The sequence below is a fragment of the Marmota flaviventris genome, chromosome 2, assembly GCF_047511675.1.
Source record: "Marmota flaviventris isolate mMarFla1 chromosome 2, mMarFla1.hap1, whole genome shotgun sequence".
Taxonomy (NCBI): Eukaryota; Metazoa; Chordata; class Mammalia; order Rodentia; family Sciuridae; genus Marmota; species Marmota flaviventris.
In genome coordinates, this window is record NC_092499.1 from 81,970,742 (window position 1) to 81,992,949 (window position 22,208).

The window sequence follows — 22,208 nt, forward strand, 5'->3', positions numbered from 1 at the left end:
GATAAATTTCCAAGGCCAGCTTCAAACTTGTAATCCTTCTACTTCAACCTCCGGAGTTGCTAGAATTACAGGCTAAACAACCATACATGGCTTCTTTCCAGTTTCTTAAATTAACTGAGAAGTTTATGAATTTGAGCAAATAAAAGCATTAACAACAATAAATTTGCTCTAAGTGCAGTCTTGTCTGTGCTACATAAATCTTTTATACCCTGGGTTCCCATTATTTTGTAAATGGTCTACTATCAACTAAATAAAAATTTTGTTAGTAATCAAATTAAAATTATCAACTTTTAACACATTATTTTTAGTGCCTCTAAGTTGATTCCTTCTTTTCTTTCAGGTCATTTCATTGTCTTCCCTTCTTTCTGATTCAATGGACCAAGTAAATGCCTCTGTGATAACTGAATTTGTATTACTAGGACTTGCACAATCCTTGGGAATGCAGTTTTTCCTTCTTCTTGTCTTTTCTTTATTTTACATGGGAATTATTCTGGGAAACCTCTTCATAGTGTTCACAGTGATTTTTGATCCTCACTTACACTCCCCCATGTATATATTTCTGGCCAACCTATCACTCATTGACTTAGGCCTTTCATCTACCACAGTTCCTAGGATGATCTCTGATCTTTTCACTGACTATAAAGTCATTTCCTTCCAAGATTGCATGATACAGATGTTCTTTATCCATGTCACGGGGGGAGTGGAGATGGTGTTGCTCATAGCCATGGCATATGACAGGTACACAGCCATCTGCAAGCCTCTGCATTACCTAACCATTATGAACTCCAAAACATGCACACTTTTGGTAATAGCTGCTTGGGTCACTGGAGTGATTCATGCTGTGTCTCAGTTTGTTTTTGTCATAAATTTACCCTTCTGTGGCCCCAATAATGTGGGGAGTTTTTATTGTGATTTGCCTAGGGTTATTAAACTTGCATGCATGGACACTTATAGACTAGAATTTGTAGTCACTGCCAACAGTGGCTTTATATCTATGGGCACCTTCTTTTTCTTAATTATTTCCTACATCTTTATTCTGGTCACTGTCCAACAACATTATTCAAATGATTTATCCAAAGCCTTCTTCACCTTGTCAGCTCACATCACTGTAGTAGTGATGTTTTTTGTTCCATGCATGTTTCTCTATGTGTGGCCTTTCCCCACTAGGTCATTGGATAATTTTTTTGCTATTGTGGACTTTGTTGTCACCCCTGTCTTAAATCCTGTCATCTACACTTTAAGAAATAAAGATATGAAATTGGCAATGAGAAGGCTGAGTAGGCGGGTTTCAAGTTCTAGGGAGAGGACATAGTACCTTTCCTTGACAAGAGCACAGGATGAATATCACAGACTATCAAGATCCCCATTGTAAATAATAACACTACGGAATGCATACACTTTTTTATTTCCTTTAAAACTCTTGGGAAGTTTGTAGAACAGAAACTATTAAAATCAAAGAATTTTATTTCAGATGGAGTTGTAACAACTTTTGTTAATCATTTAAAAAAACTAAGTGTTATATATTTCCATCTAACCTGCATACCTAAATTGTACTTACCATCAATGACTATATTTGGTTTTCATATGGTTATTTTATGTCTTTGTATAAATGCATATACATACACATGAGTTAACTTCATCAGCATCTTTTTACTAATAATAGGCATCACTGGCCATTAATACATATTTCTCATGGAAATTATGTGGATACAATGGATAATCTATGGGTTTATATAAACCAAGACATTTTTAAAAATAATATCTTACTTTTATCATTTTTTATTTGTTCTAATTAGTTATACATGACAGCAGAATGCACTTTAACACAGTGTACACATATGGAGCACAACTTTTCACTCCTCTGACTGTACATGATCCAGAGTCACACAAGTTGTGAGATACATACATGTATCTACAGTACTAATGTCCATCTCATTCCATCATCCTTCCAGCCTTCACACCCCTCCCCTCACTCACTCTCCTCTGCCCAATTCAAAGTTCCTCCACTCTTCTATGTTCCCTGACCCCATTATGGATCAGCATTCACTTATCAGAGAAAACATTCACCCTTTGGTTTTATGGGATTAGTTTATTTCACTTAGCATGATATTCTCCCACTTCAACCATTTACCAGCAAATGCCATAATTTCATTTTTCTTTAAGGCTGAGTCATATTCTATTTTGTATATATACCCACTTTCTTTATCCATTCATCTGTTAAAGGGCATCTAGTTTGGTTCCATAGTTTGGCTATTGTGAATTGAGCTGCTATAAACATTGATGTGGCCACATCACTGTAGTATGCTGATTTTAAGTCTTTTGGGTATAAACTGAGGAGTGAGATAGCTGGGCCAAATGATGGTTCCATCCCAAGTTTTCCAAGGAATCACCATATTGGTTTTACCAATTTTCAGTCCCACCAGCAATGTCTGAATGTACCTTTCCCCACAGACTCGCCAGCACTTATTTTTGCTTGTGTTAACCAATAAATACTTAAATTGAGGGAAAAATGATTCCTAGATAGATAGGAAGATAAACACTATGTTACAACTCTTAATTAGTCTCTGCAATTTGATTTTCTCTTTTTTTAAAAAAGAGAGAGTGGGGGGGGGAGAGAGAATTTTTTTTAATATTTATTTTTTAGTTTTCAGCGAACACAACATCTTTGTTTGTATGTGGTGCTGAGGATCTAACCCAGGCCGCACGCATGCCAGGCGAGCGCGCTACCGCTTGAGCCACATCCCCAGCCCCTGCAATTTGATTTTCAATGTGTTTTGTAGAATGTTTTTAGAATAGACTAGAACCATGCATGATGCAAAATTTGTGAATGTTTCACATTTTTAACAGTACAAGTCTATTCTATTACCCTTAAATTATTTGGTTTGAAAAAAAAAACCTCTTCGATTCTACAAGTCTTTGTAGGAACTTATTTCTAGAGGAAAAATACCACAATGAGATCTCAAAAGCTTACTAATTGTGCCTACTCTTAAACTAGATTCTTTAAGACAGAGAAGGTATTTGACATCTTTAAGACTAAATCTGGAGGGGATCCGAGATGGTGGGCTAGAGAGACGCTGCATTCTGTGTTGCCTTGGACCTGGAATTCAAAAAGAGGGAATACTGTTTCTCTGTGAGTGATTAGAGGATCCCCCCAAAAGCTGCTTCCATGCAGGAAACATGGCTGCTGTGCCACTCAGGTCTCCAGGCCTCAGCGTCAGCACAGGACTCCCAGCCACTCATCCACACAGGTCCTCTGGTGCCCAAGTAGGTCCCCCACCATCAGCACCAGCACAGAGACTGCTGGCCACCCACCCATGCAGGATTCCCAGCCCCTGCCCACGTCCAGGAACTCCAGCCGCCACTCACGTGTGGACCCCAGTCTACCAACATGGGGGTCCTCTGGTCACTTCCAACTCGGGACATTGAACTACTGCCACAGTCCCCTACACACAGTAGCCTGCACCTGGGGACACTGCACTGGGTCCAGAGACTTTCACCAGTCACAATACTGCAGGCCACAGAGCTGCATCTCTGAACACACCACTCAACACCTCAGCCCAGCCCCCCATCCCCACCTCACACCCCATGGCTGAAAGAAGCTGCCTCCATCTTGGGACACCTTTGTCGCCATTTTTCACTGGGGCAACACCCAGCTTGGAACACTGGCTGGGGCTTGTAAGCATTATAAGGTACTGAAAGTTCTCAACTTCCCTCCTCCCTGGCAGCCTCTAACCTGGCACAGCACCTGTAGCTATGCAGCCAGTCCTTAGCTCAGAAAGCTGGGTCACAAAACTGTCATCTGAGCTGTCCAATATAAAACAGCTCTCCATGACGGGTGTGCAGCTCCCAGACTCAGTCCATAAGACTTCTGGAGAGAAATGTTCCTGATTGGAAAGTAGAAAGGGAGGGAAAAAGTGAGATACAGTTTAGAGACTAAATTGGAGACCTGGATTTACAAGATCTACAGGTAATGTAAGGAGATAAAACCAAGCGCCCACATCACAAGTCAGGCCCCAAAGGAGATCCTTAGGCCAACCCTCTCACCCTAATAACTTTCATCATTCTTAGGGTGGAGATACCAGCTAACAACTGACAACCCTTCCTATTGGATGAGAAGGGAAGCTGGAAATGTACTCACCTCCAGCAGAAACAATCCTTCTATCTTCCTTAGATATTCATTCTCTCTCTCTCTCTCTCTCTCTCTCTCTCTCTCTCTCTCTCTCTCTCTCTCTCTCTTCTCCTGCCATCACTTCTATCTTCCTTAGATATTTTTTTCTCTCTCTCTTCTCCTGACATCACATCCCCAATATTTGTAAAACTTTTCATTAATTAGACTACTGAGGACTGGGATATCTGAATAGTATATTACAGTGGTGTTGTGTTGCAAGCCATCCATGATCTGTGTGTGTGAGCCATGAGCATGTGAGTATACGAGGGCACTGGTCTGGTATTGGGTGCTAATTGGGCTGTGCGACACAAGAGCGCCTTTCCTCTGGTTCTGCCTGTGATCTCACACAGCACCTGAGATAGGTTTGACTAGCCAAGATGTCAATCAATCTCCTGCCTACAAGACATCACAAAGACTTCACCTTCAAAACCCGATTCCCTGCCTTATTTGGTGAAGAACATTCCATCAACCCTCCCTTGTGAGTCCCCCCCTATAAAATAAAAAGAATCCAGGTGCACATTCTCTCTTTCCAGTGCTGCTCAGCATGGAACTGACCCTTGGGGTCACCAAGCAGTCTTGCCCTCCACCTTAGAAACTCATTTTCTTTTGTTGCGTGGTTTCTTTACCATTTTCTTAGTTATTGATACAGTCAGCTCCTTTGAACCCAGCTCACCTCACCAGTCCAGCCAGCTGGCAACAATGTTGTATATTCTTTTATCTCCTATTCTAACATTTTTTTTACTTCTCTTAATATATATATTTGTTTGTTTTCTGTATTCTACTGTCTTCCCACTTCCTTGTCTCCCCCTAATCATCTGTCTCTTCTGCTACTAACCAACTTCTTTAGATTCCTCTTTCACGCTTTCTAAAATCTAATAACTCTATATCCTCATTCATACCCCCTCAACGTCTCATCGTACACCTTACCCCCTGTTCTTTGTCCACCAGTGGAAACTATAGACCCTTTTACAAACCTACTGTTTATATTGTAGATAATAATTGAATATATTTCAGTATATTGTGATAAACCTGTAAATGTCTTAATAGCAGCTATTTGTTTCAGGCTTTATATTGTTTGTATTGGGATTTATTCACATTTTTCTCTCCCTAAAGGAGAGGTATTGGAAACCTGCAGGAACACTATAAAAATGGTAACACTTCGGAACAAAAGTGCTAGAAAGGAAGACACAAACAACATGAAGAAAACAAGGGAAGAAAATGCCCCCCACAAACCAAGATATTACATTATTAGAATCCAGACAGATGGAGTTTAGGGTGTACATAATTAAAATGTTCTCTGAAATGATAATATACGAGAGCAAATACAGGCAGCAAAAGATCATTTCAATAAAGAGCTGCATAAGAAAATACAGGAAGCAAAAAATTACTTTAATAAGGAGATAGAAGTTCTGCAAAAAAAAAACAACAGAAACCCTTGAAATGAAAGAAACAAGAAACCAAATTGAAAGTTCAATAGAAAGCATCACCAACAGATTAGATCACTTGGAATACAGAACCTCAGACAATCAAGACAAAATATATAGTCTTGAAAAGAATGCTGAGCACACAGTGAAGATGGTAAGTAACAATGAGCAGAACATTCAAGAATTATAGGATAACATAAAATGACCAAATTTAAGGGTCATTAGGATTGAGGAAGGCATAGAGTTTCAAACCAAATGAATGAACAATCTATTCAATGAAAATATATTAGAAAAATTAGCAAACATAAACAATGAATTGGAAAATCAAATACAAGAGGTTTACATGACACAAAATGTACAAAATCACAACAGATCTATATCAAGTCACATTACAATGAAAATGCATAGCATATAGAATAAGGAGAGAATTTTAAAAGCAACAAGAGAAAGGAATCAGAATACATATGAGGGGAAAAATTTAGGATCTCTGCAGATTTTTCAACCCACACTGAAAGCTAGAAGATCCTGGAACAACATATACCAATCTCTGAAAGAAAATGGATGTCAACCAAGACTATTATATTCAGCAAAATTAGGCTTTAGATTTGATGATGAAATAAAAACCTTCCATGATAAATAAAAGTTAAAAGAATTTACAATTAGAAAGCCTGCACTACAAAACATCCTTGGCAAAATATTCCATGAAGAGGAAAAGAAAAACAACAATGAAAATCAGCAAATGGAAAAATACACTAAAGAAAATACTAATCAAAGGAGAAACCAAGTCAAATTAAATTCCAAAATGAATACCAAAAATACCAAATATAAATAAATATGACTGGGACTACAAATCATGTCTCAATAATAATTCTGGATGTTAATGGTCTAAACTCACCAATCAAAAGACATAGACTGACAGATTGCATTTAAAAAAAATACTCAACAATATGCTGCCTTCAAGAGATTCATCTCATAGGAAAATCCATCCACAGACTGAAGGTGAGGGTTGGGAAAAAACATACCACTCACATGGACAGCGGAAACAAGCAAGGGTTTCCACCTTCATATCAAATAAAGTAGACTTCAAGCTAAAGTTAGTCAAAAGGGATAAAGAAGGACATTTCATACTGCTCAAGGAACTATGCACTAATAAGACATAACAATTATAAATATATATGCCCCAAATAATGGAGAATATAAAATTATCAAACTCTTCTCAAGTTCAAGAGTCAAATAGACAACAACACAATAATTCTGGGTAACTTTAACACAGATCTTCACCTCTGGACATATCTTCCAAACCAAAGCTGAACAAATCAACTATAGAACTCAATAAAACAATTAATGACTTAAACTTAACTGACATATATTGAATATTGCATCCATCAATGAGCAAATACACTTTTTTCTCAGCAGCACATGAATTCTTCTCTAAAATAGATCATATATTATGCAACAAAGCAACTCTTAGCAAATACAAAAAAGTAGATATTCTACCCTGCATTCTATCATATCATAATGGAATGAAATTAGAAATCAACAATAAAATAAAAAATAAAAACTACTCCAACACCTGGAGAATAAGGAATACGCTACTAAATGAACAATGGATTACAAGACATCAAGGAGGAGATTAAAAAATTCCTAGAGGTAAATTTTAGAATGCTGACAAAACATATTAAAATCTCTGAGACACTATGAAGATAGTAGTAAAAGTAAAGTTCATTGCATGGAGTTCATTCCTTAAAAGAAAAAAAAGTTAACAAATAAATGACCTAACATTATAACTCAAAGTCCTAGAAAAAAATAAAACAACAAATCAAAACCAAAAGCAGTAGAAGAGAGGAAACAACTAAAATCAGAGCTGAAATCAATGAAATTGAAACAAAAGAAACAATAGAAAAAAATTGACAAAACAAAAAGTTGGTTTTTTTGAAAAAATAAATAAAATTGATAAACTCTTAGCCATGCTAACAAAAAGAAAGAGAGAGAAAACTCAAACTATTAACATCCATAATGAAAAAGAAAATATCAAAACAAACACTAGAGAAATATAGAAGACAATTAGAAGTTATTTTGAAAATTTGTACTTCAATAAAATAGAAAATATCAAAATCATTGACCAATTTCTAGAGTCATATGATTTGACCAAACTGAATCAGGATGATATATATAAGTTAAACAGATCAATTTCAAGCAATGAAATAGAAGATGCCATCAGAAGCCTACCAACCAAAACAAGCCCAGCACCAGAATCATACAAAGCTGAGTTCTACAAGACCTTCAAATAAAGACTAATACTAATACTCCTCAAACTATTTCATAAAATAGAAAAAGAGGGAACATTTCCAAACTCATTCTATGAGGCTAATATCACGCTGGTAGCAAAAGAAGACAGACACATCAAAGAAAGAAAACTTCAGACTAATATCTCTAATGAACATAGATGCAAAAATTTTCAATAAAACTCTGTCAAGTAGAATAAAAAAACATATCAAAAGATAGTTCCCCATGATCAAATGGGGTTCATCCCAGGGATGTAATGTTGGCTCTACATAAGGAAATCAATAAGTATAATTTATCACATCAATAGACTTAAAGATAAAATTCATATGATCACCTTGATTGATGCATAAAAAGCATTTGACAAAATACAACAACTCTTCATGTTCAAAACACTAGAAAAACTATGAATAATCAGAACATATCCCATTGTAAAAGCTATGTATGCTCAGCCTCAGGCCAACATCATTCTAAATAGAGAAAAATTGAAAGCATTTCCTCTAATAACTGGAACAAGACAGAGATGCCCTCTTTCACAACTTCTATTTAACATAGTTCTTGATACTCTAGCCAGAGTAATTAGATAGAAGAAAGAAATTAAAGGGATACAGATAGGAAAAAAAGATCTCAAGTTATCACTATTTGCCAATGATATGATTCTATACATAGAAGACCAAAAAATTCCACCAGAAAACTTCCATAACTAATAAATAAATTCAGCAAAGTAGCCTGATATAAAATTGATACTCATAAGTCAAAGGCATTTCTGTACATCAGTGATAAATCCTCTGAAAGAGAAACTAGGAAAACTACCCAATTTACAATAGCCTCAAAAACATAAAATAAAATACTTGGGAATCAACATAACAAAAGAGGTGAAAGACCTCTACAATGAAAATTACAGAATTTTAAAGGAAGAAATTAAAGAAGACCTTAGATGATGGAAAAATCTCTCTTATTCTTGGATAGGCAGAATTAATATTGTCAAATAACCATACTACCAAAATCACTATTCAGATTTAATGCAATTCCAATCAAAATCCCAATGACATTCCATATAGAAATAGAAAAGGCAATCATGAAATTCATCTGGAAAAAGAAGAGACTCACAACAGCTAAAGAAATCCTTATCAAGAAGAGTGAAGCAAGTGGCATCATTATACCAGAACTTAAACTATACTACAGAGCAATAGTAACAAAAACAGCATGGTATTGGCACCAAAATAGACTTATAGACCAATGGTACAGAATAGAGGACCCAGAGACAAATCCACATAATTACAGTTATCTTATATAAGACAAAGGTACCAAAAACATATATTGGAGAAAAGATTGCCTCTTCAAAAAATAGTGCTGGGAAAAATTGAAATCCATATGCAACAAAATGAAATTAAGCCCCTTTATCTCAACTATGGACAAAACCCAATGAAAATTGGATCGAGGTCCTAGGAATTAAACCAGAGACCCTGTGCCTAATAGAAGAAAAAGGCCCAAATTTCCATCATGTCAGATTAGGCCCTGACTTCCTTAATAAGACTTCTATTAAAAAAATCAAGAATCAATAAATGGGATGGGTTCAAACTAAAAAGATTCTTCTCGACAAAAGAAACAACCAGTGAGGTGAATAGAGAGCCTACATTTTGGGAACAAATTTTTACCACACACATATCAGGTAGAGCACTAATCTCTAGGATATATAAAGAACTCAAAAATCTTAACACCAAAAAAAAACAAAATAACCCAATCAATAAACAGGCCAAGGAACTGAACAGACACTTCTCAGAAGATGATATACAATCAATCAACAAATATATGAAAAAATGTTCAACATCTCTAGCAATTAGAGAAATGCAAACCAAAACTACTCTGAAATTTCATCTCACTCCAGTCAGAATGGCAGCTATTAAGAATACAAACAAAAATAAGTGTTGGTGAGGTTGTGGGGGGAAACACACACTCATATATTGTTGGTGGGAGTACAAATTGGTGAAACCAATATGGAAAGTAGTATGGAGATTCCTTGAAAAACTTGTGATGGAACCACCATTTGGCCCAGCTATCCCACTCCTCAGTTTATATCCAAAGGACTTAAAATAGCATACTACAGGGACACAGCCACATCAATGTTTATAGCAGCACAATTCACAATAGCCAAACCATGGAACCAATCTAGATGCCCTTTTATATATGAATGGATAAAGAAACTGTGGTATATATAGACAATAGAATATTATTCATAATTAAAAGAGAATAAAATCATGGCATTTGCAGGTAAATGGAAGGAGTTAGAAAATATAATGCTAAATGATATACGCCAATCCCAAAAAACCAAATGCTGAACGTTTTCTCTGACATGAGGATGCTGATCCATAATGGGGATGGTAGGGGAGCATGGGAGGAATGGAGGAACTTTAGATAGGGCAAAGGGGAGGAAGATGGAGGGATGGGGCAGGAGATGGACATCATTACACAAGTACCTATATGAAGACATGAATGGTGTGACTCTACTTTGTGTACAACCAGAGACATAAAAAATTCTGCCCTATATATGTACAATGAATTGAAATGCATTCTGCTGTCATATATAATAAATTAGAATAAATAATTTTTTAAACAAAGATTAAATCTGAAAACCCTGGTGGTCAAGAAACACAATTGATATGTCATTTAAATGCATTCCTAAAGCAGATTTAATAAATTGACAGATTTAATAAATTTAATAAATTGATATGTCATTTAAATGCATTCCTAAGACAGATTTAATAAATTTAATTAATTTTTGGATGGCCACTCATTTTTATCTTCAATATAGTAATTAAAGTTATAAAATAAGTGATACAAAGTGAGGCTTTCTATTATTGATCAAGGTGTTTTTCCTATATATTCTCCACAACTTGGTCACCAATGTTCTAAGCTTTTCTCTTTTTATAGAATCCAAGTGTTATTACTCACTATCTTACTAACCTATCTATATTTTAATTTCATAACTTTATCTCATTTGTTTTACTATAATTGTTTTAAAAATCACCTTTAGACTCAGTGAAATAGTAAAAATACTCATATGCACCAAGAAATTACTGTGATATCCCTTAACTCAAGAAGATTCTGTTTCCTCTAATGACCAAGGGAAAACCTGTGAGACTATAAAAGTAAGTCTTTGTACTCAAAGCTCAGCCTGACTACTTTCAGATCCTTTTGGCTGATTCTGGTCACTTTCAGAAAGGGATCATAATTAAACAGATAGTTTGCTAAGGAGAATAATTCATATAAATGGTATTCTCTTAGTAATTTTTAACAATTTGAGAGAGTACAAATAAAATGAAATTTGTACTCCTCTTTTTCTGAAAATTGCTGTACTCTCTTCCAGTTATGAAACAGGTAGGTGGATTGATGAAACTGAAATACATTAGTATAACTAAACAAATTGTAGCATTTTATTGACAATGATATACTTCTATCTGTAGAAATTCATTTTATAGAATTTAATCAGGTGTTTATTTTCAGGAAAATGGAAGGATTGTGTAGGGTTGGCTTAAATTTTTAGAAGAAATAATGTGAAAACTTTAAGAAAAGATAACCCTTATTATATTTAGTGTTCTACTGGCAGCAATTGTTGAGTCCTTCTCCTGAATTTTCTGGGCTATTGTATTCTACCCTCCTTACTTGGTGATCCTAGCCTTATTTTCCCCAAATATAGTATTATATTTTGTTTTTGTTTTTGTTTTGTTTTGTTGCCCAGATCCTTATAATCCCAATGAAAGTTGGTTTGGGACATTTCTTTCATATAAAGGTGCAAATCATACTATTAAAGGGGGAAAGATTTTGACAGCTTTTGATTGACTGAATTCATTTTTAAAACACAAAAACTAAGAATCAAAGATTTTGAAAGCCATGTCCAAGATCACGCAGTGAATTTGTACTAGAAACCAAGTTCCTGACTTCCATCTCAATGACGCCTTATAAAGACATATGGTATTTATATATAAAGAAGGGTAAAAAAAATTTAAGAAAAAAAAAAGTTCTAATGGGGGGAAGATTTTCATTTTTAGATGTGGCTAGTGATCAACATAATCAGTTTTATTTTAAAAATTAAGATTCCAAAACCTCCTCCAATTAGCTTACCGTTACAATCAGTACACTGCTTCTAAAACTGCATGACCAATGTGATTCTGCAACATGTATACTTAGAAAAATGAGAAAGTATATCCTATCTGATTCAAATGTATGTCAAGATCATTGTACTGTCATGTGTAACTAAGTAAAACAATTTAAAAAATAAATAAAAAAATAAAACTTCATGAATCACTTTTGAAGAGTCATAAATGAGCTTTGAAAGGATTATGGTGAAGGGTCTCCTACAGCTGAGAGTCCCCTATTATCGCTCTAGTCGGAGCAGCATAAGCTTAGGGTATGTGAAGTTTTAAATAAGTAAGAAATTTCTTTTGTTGGAGAATAGTATTCCTGAATTCTTACTTACTATTATGATAGAAAATATTTTTGCCACACAGGAGAAACCTTGGGCCAACCATCCTTGGCATATCTCCCATTGAGACATAATTTCAAGTATGCACTTTTCAATCTATTAATTGAGTTTCACATCAATAAAAACTAAAGTCAATTCTAAATTGCATATTTTGACTCTAAAAAAACCCCCAAACAATTCATCACATCAGAAATGATCTCACAATCAGAAATTCTACCACTTGTATTGTCATTAATTAGTACAATTTTATTTATTATTGTGTTAGCAGAAGGGAACTAAAACGAGTATTCATGACTTATTTATCATTAGGTTCTCTATGCTTGTGGAAATTAGAATTATTAAATCTTTATTGGACTTTGTAAACAGTAATTTGCTGTTTGAGTGAGTAGGACTAAGAAATAGAATTCAGGATATTGGAAAGTGTAATTTCCAAGGACAATGGAAAACTATGATTAAATAAATATCCAAATAAATAATAGTATTTCTCTGAAAAATTTGGCAAGTGTGACTTTGTATATCTTCATGTCTGTCCATTTACCTCTTTTACATTTTACTTCCACCCAATCTGACAAATATTCTCAGGGCTATTTTTCACATACAGGATACATTACACTCCCTACTTTACTGCAATACTTCTTGAAACAGTATTTATTTTCTCTCCTAGATATGTAATTGAAATGACTCTCTCAAATCATGTCCAAGAATCACCATTTGACCTCTAACCTAGGAGAGAACAACTTACAAAGATGCCCCAACAGCTCCTCTTTGTGTATAGATGACTACCATTATTCTTTACCTCATTTCCAAATTTATTTCTACTCCTAAAAGTGATCCTTATGTTAAACATTGCTACTTTAAAGTTATTGTAATTATTATCAAGGTTAAATCCATCACAATGCTCAAAATGAAAATACATGAATAATATTTTATCATCTCCTACATACTGTTGACATTTTCTATTATTTTCCCTGAACAATGACTTCTATATATTGACCAGTTACTATATGATAGAAAATTTATATTCATGGTCACATCTAATCCTTTTAGCAAGCCTTGTCCAGATGACCCCAAGCATCTACATGGCTTGTCCAAGGTCATTCAGCAACATAATAGATACAGCCTGGACTGGAATTCAGGCCTCCTGGCACAGAAGCTCCCATCTTACCTACCCTAAGGTATTGCTTGGTGGACACTCACCAATCTTCCCACCTTGTTTCTGTTCACACAACCACAACCTGTACTTATTACCTATGATTGGGCTTAAAACAATCAGTTTTACTTCCAGTCTCCCCCCTTTCAGTTCACGTTGAGAGGAGTTAATTTACTAAACAGTTGTTCATAAGTCTTCAATATCTCTTCAATGTTTTCCAGAATCCCTTTTGAATGTGATCTCCCATTAAATTTCACACTTTCTCTCATGTAAGCTTGATCACATTTCCTTCTTTCTTGCTCCACCTTTGGATATCCCATCCTTTTATCCTCTCTCACTTTTAAAATTTTATATCTTGATATTTTCACTTTTTTGTTCTATTTTTCATCATGCATTTTATTTTAACATATGTCTTTTTCTTCCAAACTTTAATATCATCAAGTGATGGAAAATACGTGCTAGAGAATTTGAACAGTTTTTGAAGTTGAGAGGAAATGAGATGAATGTAGGTAACAGTACAGACAACCTGGCAGAGAGGGTAACAGAGTCACTCGTATTTTATTAGAAATAAGCAATATGAGTGGAGATAATGTAAAGACTTAGATAACCTAACTATAAGGGATAACCAGGGAAGTGGTGTGAGATAAAGTTCTAACTTTAGATTTTAAATTATAAAACCTTTATGTAGTGAACCACTCATTCTATGAGTGAGGAGAGTGCACAGAATGAGGCTTTTGATTGAATATAACAATTCTGATTTCCTTTTCATTCTCTTCTCCAAGGGAATTGTAGAGACCATCTCCTGGAATGAATCAATAAGTGAAGCAAATCACTCTGTGGTGACTGAGTTCATTTTCCTTGGACTCTCCAATTCTCAGGAACTCCAGATTTTCCTGTTTCTGTTCTTCTTTGTTTTCTATGTAGAAATTGTGTTTGGAAACCTTCTTATTATCATAACAGTGGCTTCAGACTCACACCTTCACTCCCCCATGTACTTCTTGCTGGCCAACCTCTCACTCATTGATCTGTCTCTGTCTTCAGTCACAGCCCCCAAGATGATTGCTGACCTTTTCAGAACACGCAAAGTCATCTCTTTCAAGGGCTGTCTGGCACAGATATTTCTTCTTCACCTCTTTGGTGGGAGTGAGTTGGTGATCCTCATCGCCATGGCCTTTGATAGATATACAGCGATCTGTAAACCCCTACATTACACTACAATTATGTGTGGCAATGTGTGCGTTGGCATTGTAGCCGCTGCATAGGGGATTGGTTTCCTTCACTCAGTGAGCCAGTTGGCCTTTGCAGTGAACTTACCCTTCTGTGGTCCCAATGAGGTGGATAGCTTTTACTGTGACCTCCCTCGGGTAATCAAACTTGCCTGTACAGACATTTATAGGTTGGATATAATGGTCATTGCTAACAGTGGTGTGCTCACTGTGTGTTTTTTTGTTCTCCTAATCATCTCCTACACCATCATCCTAATGACCATCCAGCATCGCCCTTCGGATAGATCATCCAAGGCTTTGTCCACTTTGACTGCTCACATCACAGTAGTTCTTTTGTTTTTTGGACCATGCATCTTCATTTATGCCTGGCCATTCCCTGTCAAGTCATTAGATAAATTCCTTGCTGTGTTTTATTCTGTGGTCACTCCTCTCTTGAACCCAATTATATACACACTGAGAAACAAAGACATGAAGACTGCAATGAGACGGCTGGGAAAATGGAATGGGAATTCAGGGATAACATCTTAGGTCTTCTGTAACTGAGAGTTTGATTTGATATAATGACATAATATATAGTAAATTTTGTAATTTATTTAGAAAAGCTCACGAAAATTGTTACTTCCATTCTCATATCATTTAATAATTGTTAAACACATATTCTGCATCAATTTAGCTTTCAACATCTTTGTGTGCTTTATTTTTGGATACAAATGCAAAATTAAAAGACATTACAAATTTTTACAACAATGGAAGGCTTAAATCCATTAGTATCTGGGAGCCTTCATGGGTAATTTTGTGTTAAATAGAGGTCAAGATGAAAACTAGCCTGGCTTATACAAATATTTTTCAATTTTATTTGTCTCATTTACACTAAAAACATCAATAAAGGAATTACCACATGACTATCTCAAGAAGGTATGCTTAGTGATATGGATTTATGTAAATTTTTAAAAGGTTAAAAATTGTAAGAGGCTAACAATTTATAGTTTGCTTCCTGCCACTATAACAATCCTTACTCTATGAGTGAATTATCAGAGAGTGATAGGAAGAGTGAGGCTACCAACATGAAATTTACCTTGAAGATACTTGATATCCTGTAGTATATGACAACACCTTATAAGCAACAAAAAGAATTTAAAGGGATCCAGTGTCTCGGTATGTTGGCATGAAGTGTATTGCTTGAATCCACCTGTATCCTTTTTTCATGATTAGCTTTTGAAAGTAAAAAAAATAACTAGGGTTAACTCTACTTAACTTTTACTAACCATGTCTTAAGGTACATTATTTAGCTATTGTATCTTTAGTTTCCATATTTTAAAACAAAGAGATAATAATACTTGTTGCATGTGGTTATTATAAGAGATAATGAGCTGGGCACAACAGCACATGCCTGTAATCCCAGTAGCTCTGGAGACTAAGAGAGGAGAATCACAAGTTCAAAGCCAGCCTCATCAATGGTGAGGCACTAAGCAACTCAGTGAGACACTGTCTCTAAATAAAATACAAGGGCTGGGGATATAGCTCAGTTGGTAAAGTGCTTGCCTTGCATGCACAGGGTCCTAGTTCAATCCCCAGCACCACAAAAAAAAAAAAAAGAAAGAAAATACAAAATAGGGCTGGGGATATGGCTTAGTGGTCCAGCCAGTGCTCCTGAGTTCAATCCCCAGTACTAAAAAAAAAAAGAGAGAGAGAATGAAATAATAAATAAATAATAATAAATATATATCAGATAACACAATTTGTGGCATATTCATCACTCAATAAATATTAAGTAATTTTATAATTATTATGTAAACCCTATATATCAACAAAGTCAAAAGTTCTCAACCATTATGTTTTCCCTGACACAACTGAGGGATGCAATATGTTCTAGTCTTAGAAATGTTCATTGAGAGCACAGCTGTCCTAAGAGGAAGGATGTGTGTTTATGTGCCAGTGTGTGCATTTTTGTGTGCACTCCTGCACTCAGACTTTGCCATCCTCAGAAGGCACTCTAAACAATCAGGATGGAAGAAGATAAGAATATCAGTCGAAAAAAGACACTTAAATAATGATTCTGACAACTCTCTCCTCTTCCCAGTGAGAATCCTAAGGAAAAAGGAATGTATTGTCAAAGTTTGGCTTGAATTAATAGATAAGGGAAAAGGGTTAGATTATTTCTACTCCAGGGAAAAAAAAGATGAGATTTATAAGCATATTTAAAACACCTAAGAAAATTAGTATATATTAATGACAGTATTTCAAATCAATGAGAAAATGAAGGACCCATTAAACCGACAGTGAAAAAATTGTATAGCAATATGGGGAAAAAACAGTTCAAATATTAAAAGAAAATATGAATTAGTGTCTTTATAATCTGTAAATGTGATAAAGATTAATACTACTAACTATGTAGAATTAGTTTTTAATGATTGATAAAAATATCTAAAAAAATAAGAAGATAATGAGAAGGTATTTGCAATTCACATCACAAGGAGTAACAGTTCTAATATGTAAAGAACTTCCAAAAATCTAACAAACTAATAGAAAAATGGACAACTAATATAAACTTACAGTTCATACTTAAAAAGATGAACACCATCTTTAAATACATGATAAAATGTTCACGCTCTCTTAGGTTGAGATATATGCAAAGTACAGTGATACTTAATGTAAAGAATCTCAAAGAAAGGAGATACAGAGACAAGGTGCAGGGGCAGGGAAGGTGGCAGAGTGGCTCCTTGTCCAAGCGGCCACGTTTATTTATACTAACAGGTTACATTAGGTCATCAACCAAAACCACAGTATTACTATTGTTTAGAGTATCAGTAAAGTTGCTTATGCTGCAGTTATATTTCACAGTTACAATATGCCATGTTAGGAGCTTTGTGCAGTTCTCAAGAAAGTCCATTGTCTGAAGTTACTATTAGGCGGGCAGCTCCAGGAGCACCAGAGCTTGATGAAACATTGTAGTTACCAAGCAAGCAAGTTCCTTTATTCCCAGGAGCTATGTGCCCAAGGTCAAGGTCAAACCCTGGTGAAGAACATTGCTACAGTGGCCAGGCATCCCGTGTTTTTGACACGGAAGTTTCCCAGTAGCCAGGCATTCTGCCTTTGCACAGAAACTTCCTAGCCACCAAGCATTCCACAATTACGAAGAGTATCAGAGACCCAATCCCAAACACAGAACTTCTACAATTTTAAATGTCGGATCTGGTCTATATGGTATCAAATATCTGACCTAAGTATGTGATAAAACAACCTGTTGATGAACCTATAAAGAGGTACTCATGCCTTGTTGGCGAAAAAAAAAAAAGGTAAAATCTCTTAGCACTACCTAGAAAAATTAACATTCCATTTATTTTTTATCTGGAAATCATCTAAGGACATATTAGCAAAAATACAAAACAACAAACCACAAGGCTTAAAGCATTGAGATGTTGTTTTTAATAGCAAGAAATGAAAAATACCTAAGATAAGATCAGTAAAAATGAACTCCTCACATAAATTATATATTAATGCAGTTTTAAGCAACTAATATCTCCAAATACTTTTCTGGAATAATAGACAAGATATTTCATAAGTGAAAAACAATAATGTGCCAAAGAGTGTCTCTACAATGCTGATTTCTATTTAAAATGGAGATACATATATATTAGATTTATATGTATATGTAGATGTATAAATATTTAAGTAAGCATTTTAAATAGAACATGAAAAACAACAAAAAGTTTTCTTTTGGCAGGATGAAGAAACAGGGCAAGGCACAGGGATAAAAGCCAGGTTTTCTGAATACATCTTATCTTATGGTTTGGCTTTGGAATCATATAACTATTTTCTATATACTTAAAATTAAATTAAATCAACAGGAAAAGAAACTTCAATCTCAAAAAAAAAAAATCACATTTAAACTAAAACAAGTAATTTAGTGGCATTTTCAATTGGGTAGTATAACATCAGAGAAAATAATCATTTCATTAGACACTAAGACAAAGTCAAAGTGATGTGGAATATATCCTGAGAATGGAAAACATAAAAAGAACCAAAACTTCTTACTTGCTACTAGTAAAAATATTAGTTTTACTGTTATAGAAATATTTTGAGATAAAGTAAGTAATTGTATTAATAGCAATAAGAGTCAAAATTGTCAGTATTAAAGAAGATACTAATTAAAACACCAAATAATCTTTTCTTATTTGGATTAGAAATATGAAGTATTAACTTAGTTTTCTTCTACTAATAATATAAGTATTTTTTAACTCTATCCACTGAAAATACCTTGAAGCAATGACAGCCCAGTAGCAATGAATTCATCTAATGGCCTTTTGCAGCATTCAAATACTATTTTCCACTAAGAAGAATCAGGGATTCTTAGATAAATAATTCATTATAGATCTGAAGCAGAAACACACATGATTGTTCTGGAACATTTTTTTTCAGGTCTCAATGAAAGGAAGCTAAATAAAACTATTGGGATCATGTCAAAAAAACACAGGAGCCAACTTCAACAGTTAATAGTTAACCAGAAATGAAACCATATAAGCATAAATAATAAGAATGATGAGTTTAACAGATTGAAGCCTCAGTACATAAAAGTATCCATAAAAATCACAATAATTCTCAAAATAAAATATAGTATATTTCCATCCTTTGGAAGTAATTAATATGTCTACTAAATATTCTGAAACTTGATGACAAAAAAGAAAGACCCAAGTAATGTATTATGTCCTTCCTATATGATAATTTTGAGAGGAGGTAAATACATTGTTGATGAAGAAAAATATTTGTAAAGAAATTCAAGATACTGGGTCTGGGTTTGTGGCTCAGTGGCGGAACACTCGCCTAGCACGTGTGAGGTGCTGGGTTCGATCCTCAGTACCACATAAAAATAAATAAAATAAAGCCATTTTGTCCAACTACAACTAACAAAATATTTTTTAAAAAGAAAGAAATGAAGGTCATAATCCCCATGACTCAGGAGGGGAGGCAAGAGGATGGCAAATCTGAGCCAGCCTCAGTAACTTAGTGAGACCCTCTCTCAAAATAAAAAATTTTAAAAAAAAATAAATTCAAGATACTCATTGCAATGAGAACTATAGAACTAAAAAAAAATCAACATTTTGCAATTCATAATAAATTAATGGATTTAAAGGAGCAATCAATAGACACTAAGATGATTGATTAACAGTTTTCAGAAAAAAAAAACTTATAAGAAAAAGATAGGCTGACAATACCTTAACACATCGGTCAATATTTATATCACATGGAGGAAATATGAAAAAATATAACACAAAGTATAAAAATGAGCCTGATTAATAAAAGCTCTCTAATTCCAGTCTATAGGAAATCTATAGCAGAGAGAAATATGTGAGAACACTACATGAATTCAATGACATAAATACAAAGCATGGATTCCTCAGATCCATTTCTGGACCTCCTCTCCTACACTCTGGAGCTTGAGGTTTCTGTGTTATACAGGTACTGAAAGAACCACAGGAGAATGCTGGGCATCCTGAAAACCAGGAAATGATGTCTTCTCATCCAACCCAAGAATTCTCACCAGAGGAGAAAACAAAAAGTTTATTATTCCAAAAGCTGAGCTTCATTCATTTTGTTAGTACAGAGTTTGGATATTGTCAAAACCTGCTCATTCTGATTTTTGACCTTTGAAGATGTCATACTATAACTCATTTTCTTCAAATCTGGAGTTCTCAGTCCTGAGAAATGAGGATAATAATCTTGGAGGCCATTAAAGGTATCATCCATGATTGAAAGATATTCCTGTGGACCCACAGAGCAATGACCTAAGTCAACCTGACAAAAAGGATATTTTGTACATGTGCTTCAGGCCCTCAGAGGAAACCCAGATTTCCATCACCAGTAAAAACCATACCTACAGTTTTTGTTTATTTGTTTGTTTGTTTGGTACTGGGGATTGAATTTAGGGGCACTCGACCACTGAGCCACATCCCCAGCTTTATTTTTGTTTTAGAGACAGAGTCTCACTGAGTTGCTCAGAGCTTCGGCTTTGCTGAGGCTGGCTTTGAACTTGTGATCCTCCTATCTCAGCCTACAGTTTTTTCCTGACAGAGATTGGTGGTGCACACCTATAATTCCAGCAAGTCAGAGGAACACAAGTTCAAAGTCACTCTCAGAAATATGTCTCTCAAACTTTTTATAATAGGAGAAAATAATGCAAAGAAGCACAAAAGACCCTGGGAGTTAGACCACAGAGGTAGAAAATCGCAATCTCTAAGCCCAGGTGAAAATACTCAGAAGAAACCCTTCCAGTTAATATCTTCATATCTGGCCTCCATAACTGATAAAATAAATGTCTGTTGTTAAAGTTACTGTCTGGTGACCTGTGGTATGACAGCCCCTAAAAATTGACACAGTGACTTTCCCCAGATCATTACTGAATAAAATACAATTGAATCACATCACACTCCAACAGCATTGAGAGGCTGAACTGCTGTAAGAAATGACCTTTGAGTGTACCTTTTTGCCCACATTCTCATCAACACTTATTATTGCTTGTGTTCTTGATAATTGACATTCTGATGGAGTGAGATGAAATCTTAGAGTAGTTTTTATTTGCATTTCTCTAATTGCTAGTGGTGATGAACATTTTTTCATATGTTTATTGATCAGTTGTATTTCTTCTTCTGTGGAGTGCTCTCAGTCCCTTAGCCCATTTATTGATTGCATTTTTTATTTATTTATTTATTTATTTATTTATTTATTTATTTATGTTAAGATTTTTGAGTTGGGGGGAAAAGGTACACTCATACATTGCTGGTGGGACTGAAAATTGGTACAGTCACTCTGGAAACCAGTATGGATATATGGATATATGGATATTTCCTCAGAAAACTTGAAATCAAACCACCATTTGACCCAGCTATCTCACTCCTCAGTTTATACAAGGGGCTTAAAATCAGCATACTACAGTCAAACAGCCACATCAATGTTTATAGCAGCTCAATTCACAATAGTTAAACAGTAGAACCAACCTAGATGCCCTTCAAAAGATGAATGGATTAAAAAATGTGGTACATATACACAATGTAATATTACCCAACCTTAAAGAAGAATGAAATTGTATCATTTGCAGGTAAATGGATGGAACTAGAGAATAGCATGCTAAGGGAAATAAGCCCATCCCAAAAAAACAAAGGCTAAATGTTTTCCCTGATAAGTGAATGCTTATCCACAGTGGGAGAAGGGGTAGGGAAGAATGAAGAAACTTTGGATTGTGCAGAGGGGACTGAGAGGAGGGGTGGGGCAGTGGAGATGGGAAGGACAGTAGAATGCAACAGGCATCATTACCCTATATACATGTATGATTACACTACCCATGTAACTCAGCACCATATGCAGCCAGAGGAATGAGAAGTTATGCTCCATTTGAGTACAATGTGTCTAAATGCATTCTACTGTCATATATAACTAATTAGAATAAAATTTTTAAAAAGAAATGACCTTTGAGAGATCA

The 22,208-nt window shown here is 35.0% G+C and overlaps 2 protein-coding genes across 2 annotated transcripts; both read left to right on the forward strand.

Moving 5' to 3' along the window:
- Positions 1-355: 355 nt before the first annotated feature.
- LOC114084991 (olfactory receptor 4F6-like) lies at positions 356-1,312 on the forward strand. The gene has a single exon (XM_027926140.2). The coding sequence runs from the start codon at positions 374-376 to the stop codon at positions 1,310-1,312; it is 939 nt and encodes a 312-aa protein (XP_027781941.2). The 5' UTR covers positions 356-373.
- A 4,296-nt stretch (positions 1,313-5,608) lies between these two features.
- On the forward strand, positions 5,609-20,597 carry LOC114084895 (olfactory receptor 4F4). The gene is given in 3 exon segments (XM_027925996.3): positions 5,609-5,746; positions 14,291-15,225; positions 20,534-20,597. Coding segments are annotated over 3 exon segments (1,137 nt in total).
- The last annotated feature ends 1,611 nt before the right edge of the window (positions 20,598-22,208 follow it).